Genomic DNA, 27,050 nt, shown 5'->3' with positions numbered 1-27,050 from the left:
GTAGTGTTTCTCATATAATGCATTATTTCGGAGGGCTTATTTATTTTGGGGACTATGCCCTGAGTTGTCTGAGTGATGAGTTCGGTGCTAATGGACCCATTGTTGGTCCTAGAAAATGATCTGTGCTTGTGTTTGCGTGTTTTTGAGGTAAGTCAAGGGATGATATCAACTGTGAGTCACTCGAAGGATTTCATATTCACAGAACACGACCTAAGGGTTATATAAGTAGGCACATTTGAGGAACTTTGTACTGAGAAGGAACCGGGTAAGTTGGGTTGAGCCATTCACAAGTTTAGAATGAAGTTTCTTCTGTTGGTGCTGACCCTGCTGGTCACTGCTTTGGGGACGGTTCCTCTGACCAACTCTGCAAGCTCTAAAGAAAATGATGTGGTATTTGCTCAAGTAAGTATTGACCCCATGTATCTACCCAGCCTGATTTCTGTCTTTAAAATGTATTGCATTGACTAGTTTTATCTTGAAAAGTACTAGTTGAAAACGAGTTTAGGAGACTACTTGCTTTTAGCACTGTATTTTTCTTTGCCAAAGAGGAATGTAGGAAAGTGGTGTTGTTTTTGAAGGAGTGTTCTAAAACTCTCCTATTAACACTGTCCTATAGGTCACTGCTTCTGGAACTGTTCCACTGGCAAACTCTACCGACTCTGAAAATAATGTGACATATGCCCAAGTAAGTATTGACACTAGAGTATTGATCCAGCCTGATTTTTGTCTCTAAAAGTTGTTGCATTGGGGGCGCCTGGGTGGCTCAGTTGGTTAAGTGTCTGCCTTCAGCTCAGGTCATGATCTCAGGGTCCTGGGATCAAGCCCGAAGTCACGCTCCCTGCTCGGAGGGGGGTCTGCTTCTCCCTCTCCCTCTGCCCCTCCTCCCTGCTTATGTTCTCTCTCTCAAATAAATAAATAAAATCTTTAAAAAAAATTTGTTGCATTGACCAATTCTGTCTTGAAAAGTACTAGTTGAAAACTGGTTTAGGAGGCTATTTGCTTTAAACACTGTATTTTTCTCTGCCAAAGATGAATGTAGAAAAGTTATTGGTTTTGAAACAGTGTTATAAAATTGGTGGATGAATTTGTTCCTTTTACTAAAAAGCTTTTACTAAACAGCTTTGGCCAAGGACAGTTCAAAATAACTGGGAGTTCAACTTCTGTTCAATATTTTACAATATCATTTAATGCATTTAATGATCTGAGATTTGAGCAATGGCTTGATTATGTAACTGCCTCAGCCTGCCATGATGATTCAAGAATACTTTTTACTTTCTGGAATCCCAGATATTTCTTCATGAGCATGTTTTTAAAATAGGGTTTTTTCCCCCATTTCTTTCTTTTCCCTAATCATATGAGTTTGGATGATATCCCCATTCTCTAAGACTCTTTTAACTTTGCATTTGCCATAGTTGTCCATTGTGTTGAGCTTTGGATTTTTAAGCAGGAAAATATTATCCCAACTTAAATTAATAATTTATGCATCCTGACAATAAAGGTTTTGCTGATTACATGATGCCATGATGTGCCAGAGGCTGAAATAGATTTTAAAGAATAGAAACAAGTTCAAAGAAGTAGACACATAAAGGTGTTTCTAGTGGCCTTCCAGCAATCAATATTGCTAAAAGTTTGTGACTCACCTCGAAAGCACAGAGAGTTAAGATTTTTTTCTCATTATAATTAATTGTCTGGTGCCTGGTTGAGAAACACCAATGTGCAGCTGAGTCAACCATACAGAGCTCCATCAGAAATCCCTCCATGTACTACAATGTCTAACTAAGTGTATTTTTTTCCAGAGGTACCTGGAAAACTTCTACGGTTTTGTGATGGACAGAATTCCAACAACAAAAATGAAAGTCAATAGGGACTTCATGGAGGATAAAATTCAGGAAATGCAGCAGTTCTTGGGGCTGAAAGTGACTGGGAAACTGGACTCATCTACTCTGGACATGATGCACAAGCCCCGATGTGGAGTGCCTGATGTTCATCACTTCAGGACAATGCCAGGGAGACCAGTATGGAAGAAACGTTTAATTACCTACAGGTAACATTGTAGCTGTGGACTTTTCTACCTTCCCTTAGGTCTGACTTTCAGAAACCCGAACCATTTAGATAGAGCCCTAAGTCTGGAGGTAGATAAGAATCCTCCCTCAGTTGTCAGCACTCTCCCTGTGTTAAAATTCATTCTTTCTGGAAGGGGGGATTTTTCACTCAAGGAGGAGTTGTTTGTCAGCCCAGAGCATAGTAGAAAGGCTGCAAATAAAAGGAGAATGAAGCTAAATCTATAATAAATAAGAGACAAGGGAACATTTTATAGGACAGGCAAGATAGATAAATGCAGAGGCCCGGGAGCAGGGGCAAAAGATTTTATTTATTTATTTGAGAGTGAGAGAGAGCAATTTAGCTTTCAAAAAGCTAAATTATTTATGAAAATTATAACTTAGAGTGCTCATTCTCAGCCTGATTTTGACCCAGTAAACTAAGTGAACAGTTCACTCAGTGGTTGCTGAATTTCTGTCACAGCGTTGGGTGATGGAGGTGCTGTTTGGATACAGAGACGAAGAGGGCACAGTCCCACCCTGGAAGAGTGCATAATCTTGTGGGAAACAGAGTACATGCAGAAGCCCATGATTTTGAGATAAGGACCAGTGATGGTCTTTTGTGCAAAGCATTATGGGAATTGAAAATATGAGAAATCCAGGTTTAGGTCAAATTGTCAATGAATGTCAGTCCTTCACAGAAAGAACCCATAAATCATAAATGAGAAGAAATCCAGTTAGATTCTGTTTAAGGAGGAAGCTGTCCAAGGATACGTGTTTCTGTAGCTAATAATGCAGGTTTTTGTTATCTGGACTATCGATTTATGAAATGATTCATTCTCCACCGATGCAGGCAAAAATGAAGTGTTGCAATAAGACAGAATTAACACATGGTTTCCACATATTTTTCTCTCTCTTTTTTGTTTTGCTGGTAAAGAATCAATAATTACACTCCTGACATGTGGCCTGCAGATGTTGACTATGCCATCCAGAAGGCTTTTCAAGTATGGAGTGATGTGACCCCCCTGAAATTCAGAAAGATTAATTCAGGAGAGGCTGACATTATGATACTTTTTGCATATGGAGGTAAAGAACGTGGACTTATTTTATCTGTATCGTTGGCATGACCTATAGCATATAAAGAAGGACCAATTTTCTTTCCTTTTCCAAAGCTCATGGAGACTACATCCCTTTCGATGGTAGAGGTGGAGTCATAGCCCATGCTTTCGGACCTGGAACCAGGATTGGGGGAGACACACATTTTGATGAGGCTGAAATCTGGACTAAAAACTACAAAGGTAAGAAACAAAAAACAAAACAAAAAACAAACAAACAAAAGAAAAAACCAAAACCACATTTGAAAAACCCTTTACAAATTCTAAATTATGTCCCAATTTTGAAAGGCTGCATTCTGAGAAACGATTGTAGGATGGAAAAACTCATTCTGATTATAATTGTGTCACTAAATAAAATGTAACATTTTGTCTCAATTTCACCCTCTATAAATTGAGGATATTGGACTAGAATATCTTAAAGATCAGGTTTAAGAATCTGAAGATGAGCTAGTTCATTAGTGTGAACTCAGGAATCTTAAAGGCCATAGTTTAGAAAGGTAAAAACTGGGGCGCCTGGGTGGCTCAGTCGTTAAGCGTCTGCCTTCGGCTCAGGTCATGATCCCAGGGTCCTGGGATCAAGCCCTGCATCGAGCCCCGCATCGAGCCCCGCATCGAGCCCCGCATCGGGCTCCCTGCTCGGCGGGAAGCCTGCTTCTCCTTCTCCCACTCCTCCTGCTTGTGTTTCCTCTCTCGCTGTCTCTCTGTCAGATGAATAAATAAAAATCTTTAAAAAAAAAAAAAAAGAAAGGTACAAACTGATTTAGGCAGTCAGTTTTTGACAGGGCAGTCCGTAAACTCAAGCAAACACAGAAAAATAATATACCAGCCATCCTAGGGTGGGGTGGTCATCTGCATGATCCATTATATGTTGACAATTTCTTAGATTTATAGTGACACAGAAAGATGAAGTTATATTATAGAAAACTTAGAAATCCTTGTAGTAAAACACAAGGTTATATGGTCATATGGTCTCTTGAGGTTCCGGGATAGGAATTACAGAACGCTCAGCTGATCATTTGACAATGCCTTCGCTGTATTTACAGAGGAGGCTGTAATTCACCATCCCTCTCAGACAGCTGGGGGAGAGAAATAAACAGTCTCCCCTGTTTGAAGGAATCACTACCCATTGGAAAATTCAAACCCTCATATCACAAGCCTTCCTAATATTTCTAGGGGAAATTCTGGATTATATGACTGACTCATATGGAAAGTAAATGAAGAGACAGTCTTTAAGAATAGGTTCTACTGAGCACCCCATCTCTCTGGCTGATATTGCATGCCTCAGATGGCGTGTTTTCATAGACCAGAAAGGCTGTTTGTTTTAGTCTAACACATGACCCAAGGCTTATTAAATTCTTGATTGAGAAGAGGAGTTCTGCATTGTCAAAAGACAACGGATACAGAATTAGGTCCTCATTGAGCTTCATAGCCTCAGCTGGTCATGCAAATTTGTCTGAATTTCATCCAAGGTTATTTTGGGTGTATACTCTTTTCATCCAACATGGTGGACTTGGGTTAGTTAGCCTCATGGAATGTTTTAGAATTCTAAAGGATTTTAGAAAAATAATTTAGTACAGATCTTTACAGAGAGAGGAAGTTCAGAGCAGGAGACTGTTAGCACCTAGCTCGTGGGAAAGATGGGGCAGAGCGTGTATTTCCTAATTCTCTTCTTTCAACCCAGTGCGTACTTCCTACCTGTCCATGTTACCTTGTTTTAATATGGTGCAATTCTGTGCTTTCAAAAAGCTAAATTATTTATGAAAATTATAACTTAGAGTGCTCACTCTCAGCCTAATTTTGACCCAGTAAATTAAGTGAACAGTTCACTCAGTGGTTGCTGAATTTCTGTCACAGCATTGGGTGATGGAGGTGCTGTTTGGATACAGAGACGAAGAGGACACAGTCCCACCCTGGAAGAATGCATAATCTCGTGGGAAACAGAGTACATGCAGAAGCCCATGATTTTGAGATAAGGACCAGTGATGGTCTTTTGTGCAAAGCATCATGGGAGTTGAAAATAGGAGAAATCCAGGGTTAGATAAATTGTGATAGTTTGGGATATTTGACGTGTGGAGACATTTTTGTTGTCAAAACTGGAGGGGCATTGCTACTTGAATTTGAGTGTTGAACCCAGAGTTTTCTAAACACCTGTGATGCACAGGACAGCCCTAACCACAAAGAATGACCTGTCCTACAATGTCAACAGTGCCAACATCAAAAAGCCTTGGGTCAGAGGGAAAGGAGAGGAGTCAAGGCTTCCCAATCCTCCTGCCAGATTTCGGTGGTGTCATTGTCCTCTGGATGCAGACATATTTCACTGCTCTTTTCCCCCTTCTTGTTGGTTTCCTCTCAGGCACAAACTTGTTCCTCGTTGCTGTTCATGAGCTTGGCCATTCCTTGGGTCTGAGCCATTCCAGTGATCCAAAAGCCATCATGTTCCCTACTTACAGTTATGTTAACCCCAACACCTTTCGCCTCTCTGCTGATGATGTACGTGGCATTCAGTCTCTCTACGGTGAGTTGACTTTCTTTACCATTTTGCCTTACAAAGACACTCATGAATAGTGTCATAGTATCTGCATTTGAGTAAAACTTTCATCTCTGTCTTCTGTCTGGAGCCCCATGAAAACCCTGGGATGGAGGTAGCACACATATTACATTCATTTTGTGGAAAAGCACAGGAGACCTAGTATGTTCATGCCTGGGACGGGGGCAGAATCTGAGTCCTCGGGCCTCAGGTTTGGTCTTTCTGTACACCACACCATTGTCTTTGAAGAAGGCACACAGAGAAATAATCTGCCTCGAACAGGAAAAACAAAGTGATCAGATTTTTCTCCTCCATGACATTGCAACCACATGGGGGAAAGATCTTTATTGTCTGCTTCCTGTGAATGTCATAGGAAGCATAAATTGCTTTTTATGCATTTTTTATCCAGAAAATTAATGTTTTAGAAAGAATGGTTCTTCCCCTTAGCAGCTAAAATGGAGATTTTTTTCCCCTAATGCTTCTTGAAATGTATTTTCAGGTCTCCCAGAAAGGCGCCAACCCTCCTCAAATCCGGACAGTAGAGAACCAGCCACCTGTGACCCCAACTGGAGTTTTGATGCTGTCACTACAATGGGAAATAAAATCTTTTTCTTTAAAGACAGGTAAAATCCTCTTCATATCTGACCAATATTGAAGTCTCTGTCCTTGGATTTTTAGAATGTTTCATCAGAGAATGGTGGAAAATGATGGAAAGTGAAGTAGATGAAAATTGAAGAGGGACTCGATTCTGTAGGAAGTAGACAGCTTGAAGGTTTTGAAGGGAGAGAGTGGTGTGATTATATTTGTGTTTAACGAGAAGACTGATGGGTAAAAAACGGATTTGTAGTAGGAATCTGGGGTGAGGAAAGATAAGGCAGGAAGTGAAGCCAGACTACTTTAATCACAAGTAAAAATGGTTAAGTCTAGGACTAAAAGTGTGACGGTATCAATTTAAAAGTCTTGATTCTTGATTATAGAGAAAGGAATTCCAGGATAACTTAAAGCACAGATTGAAGCAGATACTGGAGGGGGGGTGTGTGGAGAAGATTAGTATTTGGTAGATGGGACAAATATTCTCCATTTTTTAGATTGAAGAATAATTGACATACAAGATTGTATTAGTTTCAGGTATGCAACACAGTAATTTGATATTTATGTATATATTACGAAGTCGTCACCAAAATAAGTCTAGATTCATCTGTCACCATATAGAGTTATTACAATATCACTGATTCTGTTCCCTGTGCTGTACATTTCATGCCTGTGTCTTACTACAGAACTGAAGTTTGTCCCTCTTAATCCCCTCTGTCCCTTCCCCTCTGTCAGCCATCAGTTTGTTCTCTATGAGTGTTTCTGTTTTGTTTTGTTTGTTCATTTGGGGTTTTGTTTTTTTTTTTTTTAGATTCCACATGTAAGTGAAATCATATGATATTTCTTACTCTGTCTGACTTATTTCACTTATCATAATATGCTCTAGGTCCATCCATGTTAGCACTAATGGCAAGATTTCATTCTTTTTTATGGCTTATATTCCACTGTATATGCACCATGTCTTCTTTATCCATTCATCAATCGATGGACATTTACGTTGCTTCTATATCTTGGCTATTGTAAATAATGCTGCAATGAGCAGAAGGGTGCATATGTCTTTCCTAATTAGTGTTTTGTTTGATTTGGATAAGTACCTAGAAGTGGAATTGCTGGATCATATGGTATTTCTATAATTGATTTTGTGACGAACCTCCATACTGTTTTCCACAGTGGCTGCACCAGTTTGCATTCCCACCAACAGGGCACAAGGGTTTCCTTCTCTCCACATCCTTACTAACACTTGCTATTTCTTGTCTTTTTGATCCTAGCCATCCTGACAGGTGTCAGGTGGTATCTCATTGTGGTTTTGATTTGCATTTCCTGATGGTTAGTGATATTGAGCATCTTTACATTATCTGTTGGCTGCCTGTATGTCTTCTCTGGAAGAATATCTATGCAGTTTCTCTGCCTATTTTTTTTATCAGATTGTTTAACTTTTTAAAAATATTGCATTGTTTGAGTTCCTTATATATTTTGGATATGAACCTCTTATTGGGTATATCTCTTGCAAGTATCTTCTCCCATTAGGTTGTTTACCTTATCATTTTGTTAATGGTTTCCTTTGCTGTACAAAAGCTTTTTAGTTTGATGTAGTCCCACTTGTTTATTTTTGCTTTTGTTGTCCTTGTCTGAGGGGATGGATCAAAAAAAAAGAAATCTCTAAAGCCAATGTCAAAGAGCTCATGGCCTATGTTTTCTTCTGTAAGTGTTATGGTTTCAAGTTTCTACATTTAAATCTTTAATCCATTTTGAGTTTATTTTTGTGTATGATGTAAGAAAGTTGTCTAGTTTCATTCTTCTGCATGTAGCTCTCCAGTTTCCCCAACACCATTTATTGAAGAGACTCTCTTTTCCCTGTTCTCGGCTCCTTTGTCATAAATTAATTGACCATATAAGTGTGGGTTTATTTCTGGGCTCTTTATTCTGTTCTGTTGATCTATGTGACTGTTGTTCTGCTAATACCATACTGTTTTGATTTATTTAGCTGTGTAGTATAGCTTGAAATCTGGGAGCATGTTACCTCCAGCTCTGTTCTTTCTCAAGATTGCTTTGGCTGTTTGGAATCTTTTGTGGTTCCATACAAATTTTAGGATTCTTTGTTCTAGTTCTGTGAAAAATCCTATTGGTATTTTCATAGGGATTGTATTGAATCTGTAAATTGCTTTGGGTAGAATGGATATTTTAACAATATTGCTTCTTGCAGTCCATGAGCATGGTATATATTTCCATTTATTTGTGTCCTCTTCAATTTCTTTCATCAGTGTCTTATAGTTTTCAAAGTCCAGATCTTTCACCTCCTTGGTAAAATTCATTCCTAGGTATTTTATTCTTTTTGATGCAGTTATAAATGGGGTTGTTTTATTAATTTTTTCTGATAGTTTGTTATTAATATATAGAAATGCAACAGATTTTGTAGGTTGATTTCATATCCTGCATCTTTACTGAGTTAGTTCACTTATTAGTTCTACTAGTTTTTTGGTGGAGTCTTTAGGATTTACTAATTATAGTACCATGTCATCTGCAAATAATGACAGTTTTATTTCTTCCTTTCCAATTTGGATGCCTTTTATTCTTTTCTCACCTAATTTCTATGGGTAGGACTTCTGATACTATACTGCATAAAAGTGGCAAGAGTGGACTTCCTTGTCTTGTTCCTGATCTTAAAGGAAAAACTTTCAGCTGTTCACCATTGAGTATGAGGTTAGCTGTGGGTTTGCCATACATGGCCTTTATTATATGGAGGTGTGGTCCCTCTATAATCATTTTGTTGAGAGTTTTTGTCATGAATGGATGTTAAATTGTGTCAAATTCTTTTTCTGCATCTATTGAAATGATCATGATTTTTATCCTTCATTTTGTTAATGTGGTATATTACAGTGATTTGTGGATATTGAACCATCCTTGCATCCCTGGAATAAATCCTACTTGGTAGTGGTATATGATCCTTTTGATGTATTGTTGAATTTGGTTTGCTAATATTTTGTTGAGAATTTTTGCATCCATGTCCATCAGGAATATTGGCCTGCAATTTTCTTTTTCTTTTTCTTCTTCTTCTTCTTCTTTTTTTTTTTCTACAGTGTCTTGTCTGGTTTTGGTATCAAGGTTTTTGCATCCATGTCCATCAGGGATATTGGCCTGCAATTTTCTTTTTCTTTTTCTTCTTCTTCTTCTTTTTTTTTTTTTACAGTGTCTTTGTCTGGTTTTGGTATCAGGGTGATGGTGGCCTTGTGCAATGAGTTTGGGAACATTCTTTTCTCTTCTTTTTTTTTTTTTGGAATAATTTGGAATAATTTAATCTTCTTTAATTATTTGGTAGAATTCACCCGTGAAACTGTTTGGTCCTGGATTTTTGTTTGTTGGGAGTTTTTGATTACTGATTCAATTTCATGTCTAATAATGGGTCTATTCAAATTTTCTATTTCTCCCAGATTCAGTCTTAGAAGATTGTATATTTCTGGGAATTTATATCAATTTTTTTTGGTTGTCCAATTTATTCACATATAATTGTTAATAGTAGTCTTTTATGATCCTTTGTATTTCTGTGGAATCAGTTGTAACTTCTCCTCCATTTCTGAATTTACTTATTTGAGTCCTCTGTCTTTTTTCTTGATGAATCTGGATAAAAGCTTACCAATTTTGTTTATCTTTTGAAAGAACAAGCTCTTAGTTTCATTGATCTTGAAAATATTTTTTTAGTCTTTATTTCATTTATTTCCACTCCAATCTTTATTATTTCCTTCTTGCAACTATCTTTGGCCTTTGTTTGTTCTTTTTCTAGTTCCTCAGGTGTAAGGTTAGATTATTTATTTGAGGGGCACCTGGGTGGCTCAGTCAGTTGGGCATCTGCCTTTGGCTCAGGTCATGATCCTAGGGTCCTGGGATTGAGCCCTGCATCAGGCTCCCTGTTTATCAGGGAGCCTGCTTCTCCCTTTCCTTCTGCCACTCCCCCTGCTTGTGCTCTCTCACTCTCTCTCTCTCCCTGTGTCAAATAAATAGATATAATCTTTTTAAAATAAAGATTATTGGGGCGCCTGGGTGGCTCAGTTGGTTAAGCGACTGCCTTCGGCTCAGGTCATGATCCTGGAGTCCCGGGATCGAGTCCCGCATCGGGCTCCCTGCTCAGCAGGGAGTCTGCTTCTCCCTCTGACACCCCCCCTCTCATGTGCTCTCTCTCTCATTCTCTCTCTGTCAAATAAATAAAATAAAATCTTTAAAAAAAAAACAAAAAACAAATAAAATAAAGATTATTTATTTGAGATTTCTCTTGTTTTATGAGGTAGGCCTGTATCAATATGAAATTCCCTCTTAGAACTTTTTTGCTGCATCCCCAAGATTTTAGAATGTTATGTTTTTATTTTCATTTGCCCCAAGGTATTTTTATTTTTGATTTCTTCATTTCTTCATTGGTTATTTAGTAGCACGTTATTCAGTCTCTACATTTATAGAGGTTTTTCCAGTTTTCTTCTTGTCATTGATCTCTAGTCTCATTATTCTCCATTCCTGAGATTCAAAAACTGAGACATTTGGGATAAATAACTTCTTTTAGATTACAAAACTAGTAAGGAATTTTGGGTGCAGACTAGAACCTAGATCTCTTGATTTCAAGTATCAGGGTATTTTCATATGGTGACTTGCCCATTAGAATTATTGTTATTATAAAAGAATTAATTAAGATCCATTCCTTGTGGTGTTCCTATCAAGACATCCACAGAACAGAATGTGAGGATATTGGAAAAAACCCATTAAGTCATTTCACATGCCCTTCCCAGTGACCATTTCATGGTTCTTGAGTCTACAGTGATTTTTAACATGTGTTAAATGTTTTTCATCAGATTCTTCTGGTGGAGGTATCCTGAGAGTCCAGTGAGCAATGCTAGTTTAATTTCTTCTTTGTGGCCAACCTTACCATCTGGCATTCAAGCTGCCTATGAAGTTGGAGCCAGAAATCAAGTTTTTCTTTTTAAAGGTAACTCTAATGTTTAGTTTGCTACTAAGTCTACTTCAAGGAAGAGAATAAATGAAGGAAATACTACTGATTTTTATAAACATAGGAAAAAGCACTCCAGACTTAATTAATGGTGAGTCTGAACTATGAGCTAAAAGTAGTTTAAATACCTAGGTAATGTGTAAAAATTTTAGGAAAAGTTTGTTTAATATAAGATCATAATACTTGTGAAAAAAGTATAGGACCATAGGAGACAAACCATGTTGAAGAACAAGGAGCAGTATGTTTTGGAACTATGGGTAAAGAATGATGTTGTTTATAGTGAGTCAGTATTTATATTGCTGTTTTTGTATGATTCCAATGTATCCTCTCTGTTTCTCTTCACAGATGATAAGTACTGGTTAATTAGCAATTTGAGACCACAACCACGCTACCCCAAGAACATACATTCTTTGGGCTTTCCTGACTTTGTGAAAAAAATTGATGCAGCTGTTTTTAACCCACTTCTCCATAAGACCTACTTCTTTGTAGATAATCAATATTGGAGGTGAGCTTTAATGATTGGTAACATGACTCCTAAAATTCGTGAAATGGGCAGGGAATGGGGTTTTCAGTAGGGAGTCTTTCTAATGTAAATTCCCAAGGATCCTTGACCTTCCTAAGGGAAGAATCAAGAGAACATAGATCTGGACTAGTTATTGTCTTCCTAGTTCTGTTCCCTGGACTTTGGGATTCTGATTTGAGATAGCACATAATGTGTTTTTAAAAGGAATACTTTATAAATAGAATGTCACGTCATGAATCACAGTGGAAACACATTGGAGAACAGGGGCATAGACATACAAGACACAGTGTTCACAGTCTCTTCAGGGAGTGTACTCTTTTTAGACTCCTTTTTATAACCACTGGACCCAAGGAGACAAATGAGGAAACCATCTTCTGAGTGGCACTGAATGCTGCAAGGTCTTTGCTGCAGGAAATTAGACAGTCAGGTTCTCTAAAGCACTGGCGGGGACAGTGTGCAGGAGTGGGGAAAGTTCCTGACCGGGAGTGAGGACCCCTAGGGTCTGAGTCCTGTAGGAGCTTGGAATAAGTCAGTGAACTGTTTGGGTCCTTGGTTTTCTTATCAGTGCAAGGAAAAGTCTTTCAAGAGAGAATAGGTGGGTTTTGTGGTTCATGTCATGAAATATCAAGCTCTTCATCATGAAATCCATTTTTTTTTTTTTTTGATGGAGGTCCTACTGATTATTTCTTTGCTCAGGTACAATGAGAGGAGACAATTCATGGACCCAGGTTATCCCAAATTGATTACCAAATACTTTCCAGGAATTAGACCTACAATTGATGCAGTCTACTATTATAACAGTAAGTAGATTGGGAAGCCATGAAGATACTGGAAATCCCCTTTTAAAACACTGATGATGATAAAGCCTTCGAGGTCAGAGAACGGGGATTCAAACCGGGAGGAACAGGAGGACCGTGCAGTTCTCCGTAGGGCCGCAGAGGGAAAACTCATAGCCTGCTTGGTTTAGCATAGGTGGGCTCAAAGAATGAGTGACATAGAACAAGCAGTAGTTCTAGAGTGGTTTAGTGGGTGGGAGCATATGATTGTCGCCACATGCATGCGCCTGAGTTTCTGGAATGTCTGATCGTATCAGGCCACACAGTGTATGCAGATGAGCATGTGGCAAGACTCAGGCAAGCTGGGCTCGCCTACTTTCCTACACCTTGAATCTTTGACCTTCCTTGCAGAAGCTCCCACCCTGCATGGGCTCTCGCGGACTAGGGTGGGGATACGAAACACTTGAGTTTGTTGGCGTTTGTGTCTGGGAATATCTTCAGGCAAGGTCAGCCGAAGCAAACTGTCGGCTAGGCCAAGGCATTTTGTTTCCATCCCCCCCGCCATGTCTTTCTTACTCCTCCATCAGGGCCTCTGTGTGCCCCACCTGCGCCCAATTTCTTCCCTCCCAGATGAGTTCTCCACCTGGAGTGTGGCTTTTCAAAAACAGTCACATCTTCAGAGTCAGCTTTTAAACCCAAACAATCTTCTCAATGAAATTAATGAAGATATTTAGTGGTGAAATGATGGGCAGTAAACAGATATCCGAGGGCAGGACACCCAGCGTAGGGGCCCAACATTTATATTATCAAATGTCTAATTTAGGTCATCTATAAAATTTGGTCTACTATAGATAATCTATAAAAGCACAGATCTGTGTTTTCTTCTTCTTTTTTTATTTTTTAAAGAAATGCAAATGAAGAATTAAACTACTCAATTTGTTTTCATTTTTAGGACACTACTATTTCTTCCAGAGATCTGACATATTTGAGTATGATGTCGTATCCCAACGTGTCACCAAAATGCTGAAACAAAATATCAAGTTAGGTTGTTAGGAATGGTATAATTAGTGATGTTGGTTGATTCACTTCAGTTAAATAAGTATTTATCCCATACTTGCTATGTGCCCAGTGATGTGTGTCTTAAAATAAAGTAAAATCTATAGGCCATAAATAAATTATCATATAGATAGGTGACTATACAAACTACGTAAAATTTTTTATTTTGAAAACCCTCCTTGTCAATTTTTACTTGATTCAACTATTAAGCTTGGAAACAGACACTTTTTCAAGGGGAAACAGAATATCTTGGTCCTTGAACATTCCAGAACTGAGAAATTATCATTATTTCTTTACCTTAACTAACATTAAGCAATGCTTAGTTTCTGTGGCCATTAAATGCTTCAGCAAGTATATCATTTTAATTCTTTTGGAGTAAAAACAGAATATACCAGAAAATGACATTTAGTGTAAGTAACATATAAGTAAATTATATAATTATGGTGATAATGTTATTTTATTCTCTTGTCAGTGCTGATTTTTCTAAATCTTAAAGTATATACATATTTTTTTTTTCCTTTTGCTCAAATAAAAACTGAAAGAAAGTATTTGGTTTCTGAGAATTTTTTATGGAAAAACAATGTGTATTTCGAAAATAGTTCTGGACCTACTCCTAAATAAAGTGAGTCTCTACATAACTGTACCAAGTGGTGAATGGGAATATGGCAAAGGGGAAAAAGTTGTATTTGCCTTGGCAGCTTGTCGAAGGCCACATAAATCCCTGGTCTGGAGTCAGAGAAGCGTTCTCCAGACCGTGTGTGACCCCGAGGAGCACGCCCAGCATATGACGATGAGCCTGGAGAGGAGATGTCATGGGAACTTCCCGTTCTCGTATAATTTCCACTGCAGCTCAGGCCTCACAACGTGGGCCACGTAATTGACAACACATTAAATCTCAGCTTCCTTAACTTTAGGAAAAAGCAGTAGTGTTAGCCACCTCATAGATTTATTGAGAAAAAAATGACACATGATGAGCCCATCATGCTGGTGACTTGGACAGCCTCTACCAGTTGTCACTGCCTTGACACACATTTTCCCTATTTTCTGGATTGCACGTACACCTGTGAAAGCTCCAATTAAGATGATATGGGTGTGAGGAATGCTTGGAATTTTCAATTGATTTGCAGACATTTCTGATTGACATTAATCATTTTGATTAATGGAATGAACTGAGGTCAGAAAATATGAGGATTGGAAAGATTCTAGACAGGGATGGAGTTCTCTGTTCATTCTCAAGTACGTGCTTCTTCAGTTTAATAGTCCTAGCGTTGTCTTTGTGAGGCATCGGGTCACGTCATCCTGAAAAGAAATGTTATTTCCCCGCAGGAAACTGCATGCTGGATATCCTTCAAAAGAAGAAAGTTCCCCACAGGATTAGCATCAAAAGAAAACAGTGGTATCTGGGTTGAGTTGTCTTGGGCCTTAGGTAATTTGGGGAGAAGCTGTTTCTCCTAAATGATGACTGCATCGGAATAAAAGCCAAGAGTACGCCCTGCACAGTCTCATCAGTGCTCATGAGAAATGCCTCCAAAGATTTACAAGGGAATCAGTCCTTCCTCTCTCTACCTCCATTTGCATTATATCTTTACATTTTGTTTAACAAATCCTTACAATGGTAACTATGGACCAAGCACTGTTCTAAGTGATGCACACACATACACACACACACAGAGCTCACCTGTTTCATTGCAAGCATGAGGCACATGCTATCATTCTCATTTTTCAGAGAGAAACCAAGACACTGAGAGGTAAACTTACTCGCCCAAGGTCACACAGCCTTGCAGCTGCAACTCAAAGCCAGTCAGTTTGACTCTAGAATCTGTTATTAACCACCACAAAATTCTGCCTCTCAAAATCATAAAGTGGAAAAAAATCAAAGCAAACACTGCACTCTGTACCACTTTGGTTTTCACTTAGCCTTCAACAAAAAAGTCTTTAATATGTCAGAAGGATTCTTTTGTGTGTCCAGTCCAGGGAATATCACTTTGCCTTGGGAAATGTAGTAGAGCTCTCTTGCTAATGTCAGGAAAAAATTATCCAAGACTTGGGAGCTAGAGTGCTGGACATTTGTCTAGTGGATCTTCTGGAGAACAGCAGATTATATGAGTGTGAGCACCTTTGACTTCGCATCAACCAGGCTATTTTCTAAACCCATAAGGACAGAAATAGTATAAAAATGGCAATAATGCAAATTGTTTCTTCCAACAGCAATACAAATAAATGCAAATAAATGATATGTGTTAGAAATATAATTGATTACTGCCTGGTAGAAGAGACAACTCCAGATGTTACATTTTATTGCCCTGTATCAGTGGATTTATGTCATTGGAAAATTCATTTTAGCATTTCTTACTGCATATATGTTTTTCAGATCTTTCTTTAGACCAATTCTTTCATTAGTTAGTGTGTTGGGTAATATCTTCAACATGTTCATCTCATATTTAGTCACTTTTAACTTTTTTGAAAATTATACTTGAGCACTAGTTGACCAACAGGGGAGTGCAGAGAACTGCCCACCTTTTGGGCCATCAGTTGGAGAAGACCACATGCTAGTTGAGCAACTCCTCAGGCCAGACAGAACCAAAATCCTCCTAATCCTGTCTACGTCCTACCCTGTAATGGTGTAGCGAAAGACACTGCCCCTTCTGGGTGGCATACAGTTTCCCAGCTTCACTTTTTTTGCCTTTGTTCATTCATTGAAAAGTATTTATTGAGAATCTGCTGAATTCTAGACCGTGATAAGCATGAGGGGCCCAAAGAGGACTAAGACAATCTCTGCCTTCAAAGGCACAAAATATGGTAAAAACATAAAAAAGACAGATACATAAAAGTCACTATGTAATTAAGTGGGTAGACTAAATGAAGTATGTACAAGATAGAACAGTCAAGTAAATCTCTGCCAAAGAATTCAGGGGCCACAGAATACTGTGGAAAACAGTATTTGTGTTGTGTTTTAAAATAGGAGAGATATCTGTCAGGCAGAAAAATGTTAAACTAAAGGGATTGAAGACAGAAGAAGAAACCTCTTCAAAGACCCATAATACACAAAGAGTAGCTTTTTAAAAGTTGGAGCATACAATATGAAGGAAGGAATGGCAAGAATAAGACACCAGATTATGAAGGACCTTTCCTGTCATGGATTTGACCTTTGTCTCATAAATGATCTGGCTTTATTGGTGGGACTTAATATAGAGAGAAATGATTAAATTGCATATTAGAAGATCTTTTTGTTGGAAGTTTGGGGGTTGATCAGAAGAAATTAAGGCTAGATCCAAACGAGAACAACTATTATACTATTGCACTAATCCATGCAAGAAACACTGAAAACCTGAGCACCTGTCCTAGGCATAGGTAGGACAGAAGTGATATTAAAGTGGGGATATTATAACAGGTAGAAGGGAGAATAAATAAAGTTTAGTTACTGCTTTGCATATGGATTATGACTGAAGAGCAATAACGGAGGATGATATTTTAAGGATCTGGTTTAAGAAATTATCTTGAATAGGGAATAGGCAAGGAAAAGCAGGTCATGGAGGAGGTAGTGGTGTGGTTGATGGAATGGAGATAATTGAGTCTGTTGAGTCTGGGAGCCTTAGGACATTCAGGTGGGGATGTCCAATAGGAAACAGGATGGGATCAAGGCCCAGTAAAAAGAAATGAAAATGCTGTATTCCATAGTGCATAGGTGGAAGGTAACAACTTAGTAGTTAATGGGATATCCCAGAGAAGCATAAGTAATAGTCTTTAAGGTATGCATTATCCCTCAGAGTGATTTTCTACCATTATTATTAGAATATCAAAATATTCTGAGGTTGTAATGTACTGAAGAAAAGGACTGTGCTTACTTATGCAAGAAAACCTCCAGCTCACAGGGATTAAAATCCAAGGCTTTGTCTTTCCATGTGTTAGTATGTAAATATAACTTCCAAGGATCACTTTTGTTTCTGGTCGTATTGGAGTAATGAGTACTGAATTTTCCTTCCTGCTGTGATTAATTAAAAGATTGGGCAAAATGTATGAAGCAGCTGATTCTATTCACTGGGTGCTGGGAAGATTAGTCCAGAAGAGAAGAGAGAGAAATGATGCAGGCCCATAAATCTTCTTTGCTTTTCTATCTTCAGGTAGTTTCCAGAACACAGCACATGGGAAGGGACAGAACACAGCAGTCTCCCTGAGTTGAGGAGACCGTCAGAGAAGTTCAGGGAGATGGACGTGGCTATAATTGGCAGAACAGAGCATGAAGAGGAGAACGCTATAATGCTCTACAGAGAAAACATTCCAGAAATTGGGAGAGGAGTCCCCCTGGGTCTGTCAATGAATGCTAAGCTGCATATGTACCACCAGGGAGCTATAGACTGAACAATCCCCCGAGGTTACACAGGACTGGGAGAGGTTTCAGTCCCACCCAGCCAGAGTGGGAGAGAGTGAATGATTGAGGCGATCAGTAAAGCTACCATAATAGGGGGGCTGAAAGAGCCCTAGGGTAAAGGCTACACTACATCCACCCTAAAAATGCTGAAAATCAAATCTTGAAAATATCATGGTGATCTGTAAGTTATTTAAGTACCTGCCCCAACTAAAAATTGAACACTTTTTAAAGAAAAAATAAAAAGGGGGTGCCTGGGTGGCTCATTCGTTAAGTGTCTGCCTTTGGCTCAGGTCATGATCCCAGAGTCCTGGGATCGAGCCCTGCATCAGGCTCCCTGCGCCTGCTTCTCCCTCTCCCACTCCCCCTACTTGTGTTCCCCCTCACACTATCTCTCTCTCTCTCTGTCAATTAAATAAATAAATAAATAAAAATCTTTAAAAAAATAAAAAGTCTAAATAACTATATATCATCCACAATGCCTATCATCCAATAAAAACTTACCAGATATGCAAAGAAGTCTGAAAATGTGACCCATAATACAAAAAACAATGAGTCAATAGAAACATATGCATAAATGATAGAGATGATGAAATTTACAGAAAAAGGATGTTAAAAACGGTTATAAATATATTCCAGGGTTTCATGGAAAACACAGACATAATACAGATAGAAATGAAAGATATTAAAAATGAGTAAATGGAACCGGAGCTGGAAAACGAGAATTTCCATTGGATTCATTTTCAGATCAGACTAATCATTTGTTACTGTCTTCTCTCTTGCTCATGTTTGTGGTTTCATCTTTTGTTTCTTTATCCCTTAAATTCTTTCATTATTATATAGTCTGGGTTTGTTAATGAGCACTGGGTGTTATACATAACTAATGAATCATTGAACACTACATCAAAAACTAATGATATGCTATATGTTGGCTAACTGAACATAATAAAAAAAAAATTTCCAAAGACCTTGTGGGTCTAAATGTGTTATTTGCTGTTTCTATTGACTTTCATTCCTAGAATTTTTTCCCTTGTATATTAGGTGAATTTGTGGGATCCATTTTAAAAAATATTAATTTGCAGCGATCTAGAGGTTCTAAAAAGGGCATGCTTTTTTTTTTTTTCCTTTAAAAATATTGGTTACTGCTTCTATTAGGAAGCAAAAGGATTTTTCTCATCTGAAACTACCTGGGTCTCTTTCTAGGATTTGTGGCAGGAGCTTTTAGATGCAAAATCTCTACCTTGCAAATTGTTCAAGATTTAGTATCCTCAGGGTTCTTCTGACATAAGCATTTGACCTTGGAGAATTTCCCATTTTTTGTCCATTTGTTCTTGGCTAGCTGCTCATTCATCCTTAATCTAGCTTAAGCTCACTGTGTGTGTGTGTGTGTGTGTGTGTGTGTGTGTAGAGGGGATGGGGGAGCCCCAGAGATTTCAGATATCTCCTGCAAGCCCAAGAAAGCTTTGAAATATAAGCTTCACTAAGTTTGAAGTTGTTTTACAGTGAAGGGACCCTTTGGAATATATCATCTGCTATCCTGCAGGAAGTAAAAGTGTGGCTTGTCCCTTGACCCATCACAAATACCTTGGAAAGTGGAGTTGTCGGCAGTGACTCACTATACAAAGTCCATTATATTGATAAGTTAGGAAGTTTGCACTGTGATTCACTGTCTGATCTACAGCAAGTTAGCTGGCCTCTTTGAGGCTCAGGGAAAATAGTATATGTCTGTGAGATTTGTTCTGAGGATTCACATAGGTGAAATTCCTGGCACTTCATAGTTACTCACCTGAAGCTTGTTTCTTCCCATCTCATCTTCCCCCTGACCCAGAGTTCCCCAGTCTTGCTGCTCTCCTTGATGTCTATTCACATCACAACAATCTCTCTGACTTTCAGGGAAAGTAGAGAGCCCATGGGTTCCCTCCACCATTTTCTCCATATTTCCTTCCTTCCCAACTACTAAAGATCGTTCAAAGTTAGAAATACAGTCACGTCATTTTTTGCCATCACTCTAGATATCCAGTTGTTATGAATAATAATGTTTAGTATGTGCCTAGAAGTTTATATATATTTTCTGTTATCTATATCAAGCTCATAGGATAGATTTTTATTGCCTTTTTAAGAACAAAAATGAAAGGACATAGAGAAGATAAGCAGTTTTTTGATGTCACAGAGCTAGTAGGTGCTGGACTAAGCCTCGAACTGAGGGCTGTTTAACCCCAAACTCATGATCTTTTTACTATGCCACTTTCCTTCTTTGGGCTGATAATCTTTTAACTAACAAGGAGCATGATCTGATACTGTTTGGCCCCATGACTAACGGCAAAATAAAAGAGTCAATAAATTATCATCAAACCCCAAATCCTAGTCCTCTTCTGTACTTTTTTGGAGCGATCAAGTTGGCAAGAAGATATCTTAAGAGGGCTGTAACTATAAGTGAGGTTTGAAGAGACATTTTTCCACTTAAGCCCTAAATTCATGACTTAGAACAGCATGTTCCCATCCCATTGCTGAATAACACATGACTCTGAAAAGAAACAAGGATTGTGAAATGTGTTTTGGGACACAAAGGTATCAAAGTAGGTATTTATGCTCAGAACCTGAGAATTAGGTTTTTTGACAAATACTCAGGAATTCATGGCCAGCAAGATTTTGTGAACTTTTTCAGGAATTGGAACATTGACTAACCTTGGTGAATGAGGAGGCTTTGTGGATTTCTGAATCTTAGTGATGCATAGTGACTGCTTCCAGATATGTGTCCTAATTGGGTCACATCTGGGCAGCGTGAGTGAGGGGCATGAGCAGGAAAGCCTGGACTTGAAAAGGGGACATGGAAGTCAGGGGTCTGAAACTGATGAGAGGTTCCCCCCAAACTGAAGACAGATTTCGGACAGACACTGGGTTAAGAAACACATGGAGGATTCACTTTTCAAAAATGTGAAAGCTTGAGAGATAACATTTGTGGGGACAGTTAAGTCCAGGCTAAGAAGGGGTACAAACAGATGAGATGCAGGGATTAGAATTAGTCTGCAGACACTGCAAACTCATATTTCTGTTTGTTTGGGTTTCAACTGGACAATATTTGCATCATCTCTGCTACTTAGTTTGTTCATGGACTTGAGCAAATGTTTTAACTTTCCTGGGCTTCAGTTTTTTTCACCTGTGAAATGAGGATACTGATCTTCACCTTAGAGTGCAGGTGTAAAGATCAGACGTACCACCTGTAATATGTAGGACACATGGCAGATGATTGATATGTAGTTTCTTCCTTTTTGGAAGAACAGTTCTGAATGTACATCTGTTTGACCATATTACACATGCTGAGAAGACTCAGAGATGTTAATTACCTAAAACTATATAAAAGAATGAATGTTCAGAACCTTGGTCCCATTTTTCTCACAGTACAGTTTTAGTGGAGAACAAGCTGTAACAGCAACACTGGTGAGGTTGTATGAGTCCGTCCTGCCTTGGTACGTATCTGACACTCATTTTCGCTATGCCTACAATACAAAACTTCATTTTGTCATTTTCACATAATGTGACTCCTCCAAAGAAATGTCAACTTTACAAATCATGAGTCAAAAGAAGACAAGGTGTCCCAGAGCGGTGCCTAGGACCATTACCACAGATCTGTCAGGGCAATGAACATGACCGGTTTGAGGTATTTGAGAAAAATGTGAAGAAACTTAACTCCCAGAAGAAAGCACTTAAGAATCCCAGAGTTTAAGCAAAGAATATACGGATAGCAAAAGAAGAGGCCATTCAGCCAAGGTACATACCCAAGGCTTTCATCTATTACAGAGGTGCATAAGCCATGGGGTAGAAACAAGTTTTCCAGTGAGAGTCTGAATATACAAACAGACAATGACCAGGTCCTATATAAAAACAGAATTTTGACCCACAATGGGCGGCAACCTGCCCAGGAAACCAATTCCCTTATCTACAATAAACAACTCAGGAAGCCAGCCTGTTATAAGTCAGCCTTGCAGGAAGCCAGCTCGTGATCTCTAGTAACAACCCAGGACGCTAAACAGTAACTTCTATGGCAATCATTCCAAAATGGCCAGGACTTGACTTGACAACTAATACCTTCCCCAAATTTTTGTTCCTGTTTCCAACTCCAGACCAATCATAAAAAAACAAATATGAGCTCCAAACAAACAGCATGGGATGCCCGGCTTCCCGTTAGCCTCCCTACAGCTTCCTTATGCCAAGAGCCTCCAATCAGGATACACATGAAGCCTTTCCTCTTTCTTTCCACAATAGTTTCCCACTCCTCTGCCTGCTGTTGAATCTCTGCCAAAACACAGTTGATGGTGACCAACTCCCTTGTTATAGCAAGCTCTGAATAAATAACCATTCCTTGTTCCTCTTCGGTTGGTCTTCATTTATTTCCACACCAGGCAAAGATCTGCCAAGTCATAAAGAGAGAAACTCACCAATAACCACAGACCAGGTGGTTTCCATTTGTCTCAATGCGCTGTCATGCCTTTTTCATCCTGCCTGTCCTTTTTCTATCTGTACCATCTCTTTCCTTTCTCAATTCTTTTTACTTATATCTGTAGTCCTTCAGGTTTTCCTTATAGTTCGCTGGGACAATTATAATAGCCCCTAAACCCATCAACATCACTTTCTTCACATTGTAATCCATGCCAGTCCCTGCTACCAGGTAAATCCCATAGAAGCAGAGTTCTGATGTTGTCACTTATCTGACCAAGAACAGTAACTGGGAACAATTTCAGTCTAAGAAGACAAGTGATCTTGATCAAAATCCCAGCAAGTTCTTGTATAGATATTGACAATTCCATTCTACAGTTTATATGGAGAGGCAAAAGAGCCAGAATAGCCAATATAATATTGAAGGAGAAAAACAAAGTGAGAGGCTGATACTACCTGACTTCAAGACTTACTATAAAGCCACAGTGATCAAGTCAGTGTGGTATAAGAGAAAGAACAGACAAATAGATCAGTGGGACAGAATAAAGAGCCCAGAAACAGACCCACATCAATATGGTCAGCTGGTCTTTGAGAAAGGAGGAAAGGCAGAACCGTGGAGCCTGCAGCAAGTGGACATACACACGCAAAAAGTGAATCTCAGCACAGATCTTACCCCTTCCCCAAAATAAACTCAGAACGGATCATAGACCTAAATGTGAAACCTAAAACTCCAGGGAGAAAACACAGGAGAAAACCCAGATGCCCTTGGGTGTGGAATGACCTTTTAGATAAAATAATCAAAGGCACAATCCATGAGAGAGAGTTGATATATTAGATTTCATTAAAACTAAACATTTCTGCTCGGTGAGACACAATGTCAAGAGAATGAGAAGACAAACCGCAGCCTGGGAGAAAATTTTTTCAGAAGACATATCCGATAAAGGACTCTTATCCAAAATATATAAAGAACTCTCAAAACTCAACAATACAAAAACAATCATCCCAATTTAAAAATGGGCCAAAGACCTTAACAGACACCTTAACAAAGAAGATACAAAATGGGAAGTAAGCATACAAAAAGATGTTCCATATCACAGGCCATCAGGGAAATGCAGATTAAAAATAACAATGCGATACCACCACACACCTATTAAAATGGCCAAAATCCAGAATGCTGCCAACACCAGGTGCTGGCGAGCATGTGAAGCAATAGCAACTCTCAGGCACAGCTGATGGGAATGCAAAATGGTGCAATTTAGCAAACGGTTTGGCAGTTTCTAAGAAAACTAACCATACTCTTACCATATGATCCAGCAATCACAATCTTTGGTATTTATTCCAAAGTGTTGAAAACTTATGTCCACACAAAAACCTGCTCATGAATGTTTCTAGCAGCTTTATTCATAACTTCCAAAACTTGGAAGCAACTATGGTGTCTTCTAGTAGGTGAACAGAAAAACAAAGGGTGATAACATCCAGACAATGCAATATTATTCAGCACTAAAAAGGAATGAGCTAGGGGTGCCTTGGTAGCTCAGTCAGTTAGGTGACTGACTCTTTGTTTTGACTCAGGTTATGATTTCATGGGTCGTGAGATCAAGCCCCACGTCAGGCTCTGCACTCAGCAAGGGGTCTGCTTGAGATTCTCTCCCTCCTCCTTCCCCCCACTCATACTCTCTCTCTCTCTCAAATAAAAATAAATAAATATTTTTTTTAAAAAGGAATGAGCTATCAAACCATGATAAGATACAGAGACTTAAATGCATATCACTAAATGAAATAAGCCAATCTGAAGGCTATATACTGTATGTTTCCAACTACATGACGTTCTGGAAAAGGCAAAACTATGGGGACAGTAAAAAGATTAGCGGTTGCCAGGGGTTGGGGGGAGGGAAGGGATGAATAGATGGAGCACAGAGGATTTTTAGGGCTGTGAAGATGCTCTGTGTGATATCATCATGATAGATACACATCATTATATACGTGTCCAAACCCACTGGATGTACAACACCAAGAGTGAGCCACATGTAAACGATGGACTTTGAGTGGCTCTGATGTGTCAGGGTGGGCTCATCAGTAGTGAGAAAGGCACCACTCTGAGGGGGGGATGCTCATAATCGGGGGAGGCTATGTACGTTTGGGTGCAGGGAATATGTGGAAAATTTCTCTACCTACCCTCCATTTTGCTATGAAACCAAACTGCTCTGAAATAATAAAGCCTTTTTTAAAAAGTTAATGTGAGCCAATGCAGTCATCCTGATCCATAGTACCCCATGGGTAGGACTGCTTGAAGGGCAGCGGCTCAGGTATGGTTTAATTCATATCCCAAAATAGACAGAAATTTGAAAATTATCTGTCTCTATGTTTATATCCATCTCTACAATAAACATTTCCTTAAAAAGAAGACCCGGGCCAGTAGTCACCGAAGCAAGCCTTCCCAGACTTGCACATAAAATGAAAAGAAACACAACGGCTACGACATTGAAAACGAAGTCTCCTGCTTTAGAATGAATTGTTCTGCAGCTTCTAGGGACGGTAAAGTTGTATTGGAAAAGAAGACTTGGTGGCCTCTCTATGTCTTCTGAAACCTCGGGAACTCTGGTAATCGGAAGGAACTAGAAAGAGACTTCACTCCTCACGTATCTGCCCAGGCAGCAGGACACTTGCTTTCTGTCACTTTCTTCCCACTAGACAACGTTGAAGCTATGTCTCTACTAGATGGGTGTTGATCTGGAAAGAGAAAAACCCCGTGACCTGTTTCATACCCATCCGAGGCATGTCCCATAGGAGAGGTTAACAAAAGATGTGCTCTGACATGACGGAACCACCCCTGGAAAAAAAAAATTACATAAAGGCCTACCATTGCCAACTGACTCAAAACATTTCCGGAACGTATAGGTCAGGCTCTAAGAAGTGTAACAGAGCTGTCTTTCCACAGTTTGCTGGACAAATCCGTTTTCCATGGAAAGTTGGCTTGCAGGTGGACGCAGCAGTCTGGGGCCTCACCTCCCACCTGCCCCCGTCTTCTCCCACTGTGATCCTCACATCAGAAGACGTGCTTCTCAAGCAACACTTCGTACAATCAGATGGAACATGGCGCCTGCTGGAGGACCGCTAGAAACTTTAATTTGTGTTACTCCGTTTGCACAATTGCAATGCTTCTGCCAAGAATATTACAAAACGCTCTCCTTTCCATAATATCAGAGTTGCCTGGAGCCACACACAGCCTGTTACCACCAAGGAATGCCACGGATGGATTTCAACACTCGTATTGAGTGATCTGAGTCATTATGCTCTCGTAAGTGAAAAAAGACTGAGCCATCCACGTGCGCAGATTATATGTTCCTAATTCCCTTTTCTGTTCTGGTTCACCTTCCAACTAAGATGTTTGGACATTTCTGGGGCAAAGAGTCATGAAGATTAGCATATGGGGTCAGATTTCAACTATGAAAAACCTGTATTAAAAAAAACCTGTAAGCTACATCAAAAACTAATGATGTCCTGCATGGTGGCTAACTGAACATAATAAAAAAAATAAAAATGCAAAGAATAAAAAATAAATAAGTAAAAATTTAAAAACCTGTAAGCAACATGTTTTATCCTTTAATTCAAAGAGGATATATTGCCTGATTAGTACTCCTCTCTGCCTGGTGAGATTTAGAATTGTGGAAAAAACAGGTATAATTTTATAAATTTCCCCTGATCACCATGATGTAAAAAAGGAAAAATTAGAAGGAAGCACGGTGAAGTGTTAATCATGTTTTTCTCCTTGTGGCATGACTATTTATGATTTCTTTTCTACCTTCTACTTCTTTCTATATTCTGTATTTTTCTATATTAAAAATATGAAATTTTACTGAAATATATAAAACTATATTTAAAACATAGTGTAGAAACATGGCTTTCCATCACCAACAGAATAAACTGAACATCTTGGCCGGAGACTGATGGGTTTTCACGAATGAGCTCCAACCTGTCTGCCCACAACTTCATTTCTCATTTTTTGTCACTACTCTTCACGCACATTTTATTTAAATAAAAAATTAATTCTGCCATTTTCCAAACAGACGTTCAGTTTTCTTGACTCTGCCTAGGTATTCATTCTGTTTCTGGCTTTTCCTCCATGTCCACACTTCAGTGACTTTTCCTGCAGTGGACACCTTCCCTCTGCAGAGCACCTGTCAACCCCTCTCTTTACTCCCTGAGAGTGCCCTGTGCTGCTGGATCATGCCCTTCCTGTCTTCCTTCCCTCCTTCCTGCATTTCATCCTCCCTCCTTGCTTCCTATTTTTAAATAGCTCATTTGGTCACGTTGTCTCCAAGTTTCTCTCTTACTTGTGATCTCCAAACCTATGCTCTTCATCTGGGGGTGCTGAGATATTGAAGATGGAGACTCAGACACGGGAGAAATGAACTCATCGCTGAAGGAATGAGTCTCTCGGCTGGCGGGGGCGAGCATCATATATTACCTTGTCTGACCAGTCCTGGAGAAGTGCAATGGATGAAGAGACAAATGGGAGAAGTTATCAGAGAGGATGTGACTTGGACTGATGCCAGCTCTTGAGTCCAAGTTTGAATCAGATTGAATTTAAGTTTACTGCCACGCCTCTGAGCCCTGCAGGTCAGCTTTGTGCCTC

General features: G+C 39.1%; 1 protein-coding gene across 1 annotated transcript; it reads left to right on the top strand.

The window, feature by feature from the left end:
* The first annotated feature begins 264 nt into the window (after positions 1-264).
* Positions 265-14,156, top strand: MMP12 (matrix metallopeptidase 12). Its single transcript, XM_035008716.1, has 11 exons — positions 265-402; positions 617-685; positions 1,797-2,044; positions 2,977-3,125; positions 3,212-3,337; positions 5,508-5,669; positions 6,181-6,304; positions 11,105-11,238; positions 11,605-11,764; positions 12,479-12,582; positions 13,511-14,156. Exons 1-11 carry the CDS (start codon positions 298-300, stop codon positions 13,609-13,611), a joined length of 1,482 nt encoding a protein of 493 aa, XP_034864607.1. The 5' UTR covers positions 265-297; the 3' UTR covers positions 13,612-14,156.
* The last annotated feature ends 12,894 nt before the right edge of the window (positions 14,157-27,050 follow it).

The sequence above is a fragment of the Mirounga leonina genome, unplaced genomic scaffold (assembly GCF_011800145.1).
Source record: "Mirounga leonina isolate KUSES-001 unplaced genomic scaffold, KU_Mleo_1.0 Mir_153, whole genome shotgun sequence".
NCBI classification, from domain to species: Eukaryota; Metazoa; Chordata; class Mammalia; order Carnivora; family Phocidae; genus Mirounga; species Mirounga leonina.
Note: the sequence above shows the minus strand (reverse complement) of the source record. Positions and strands in the feature narration are given on the sequence as shown.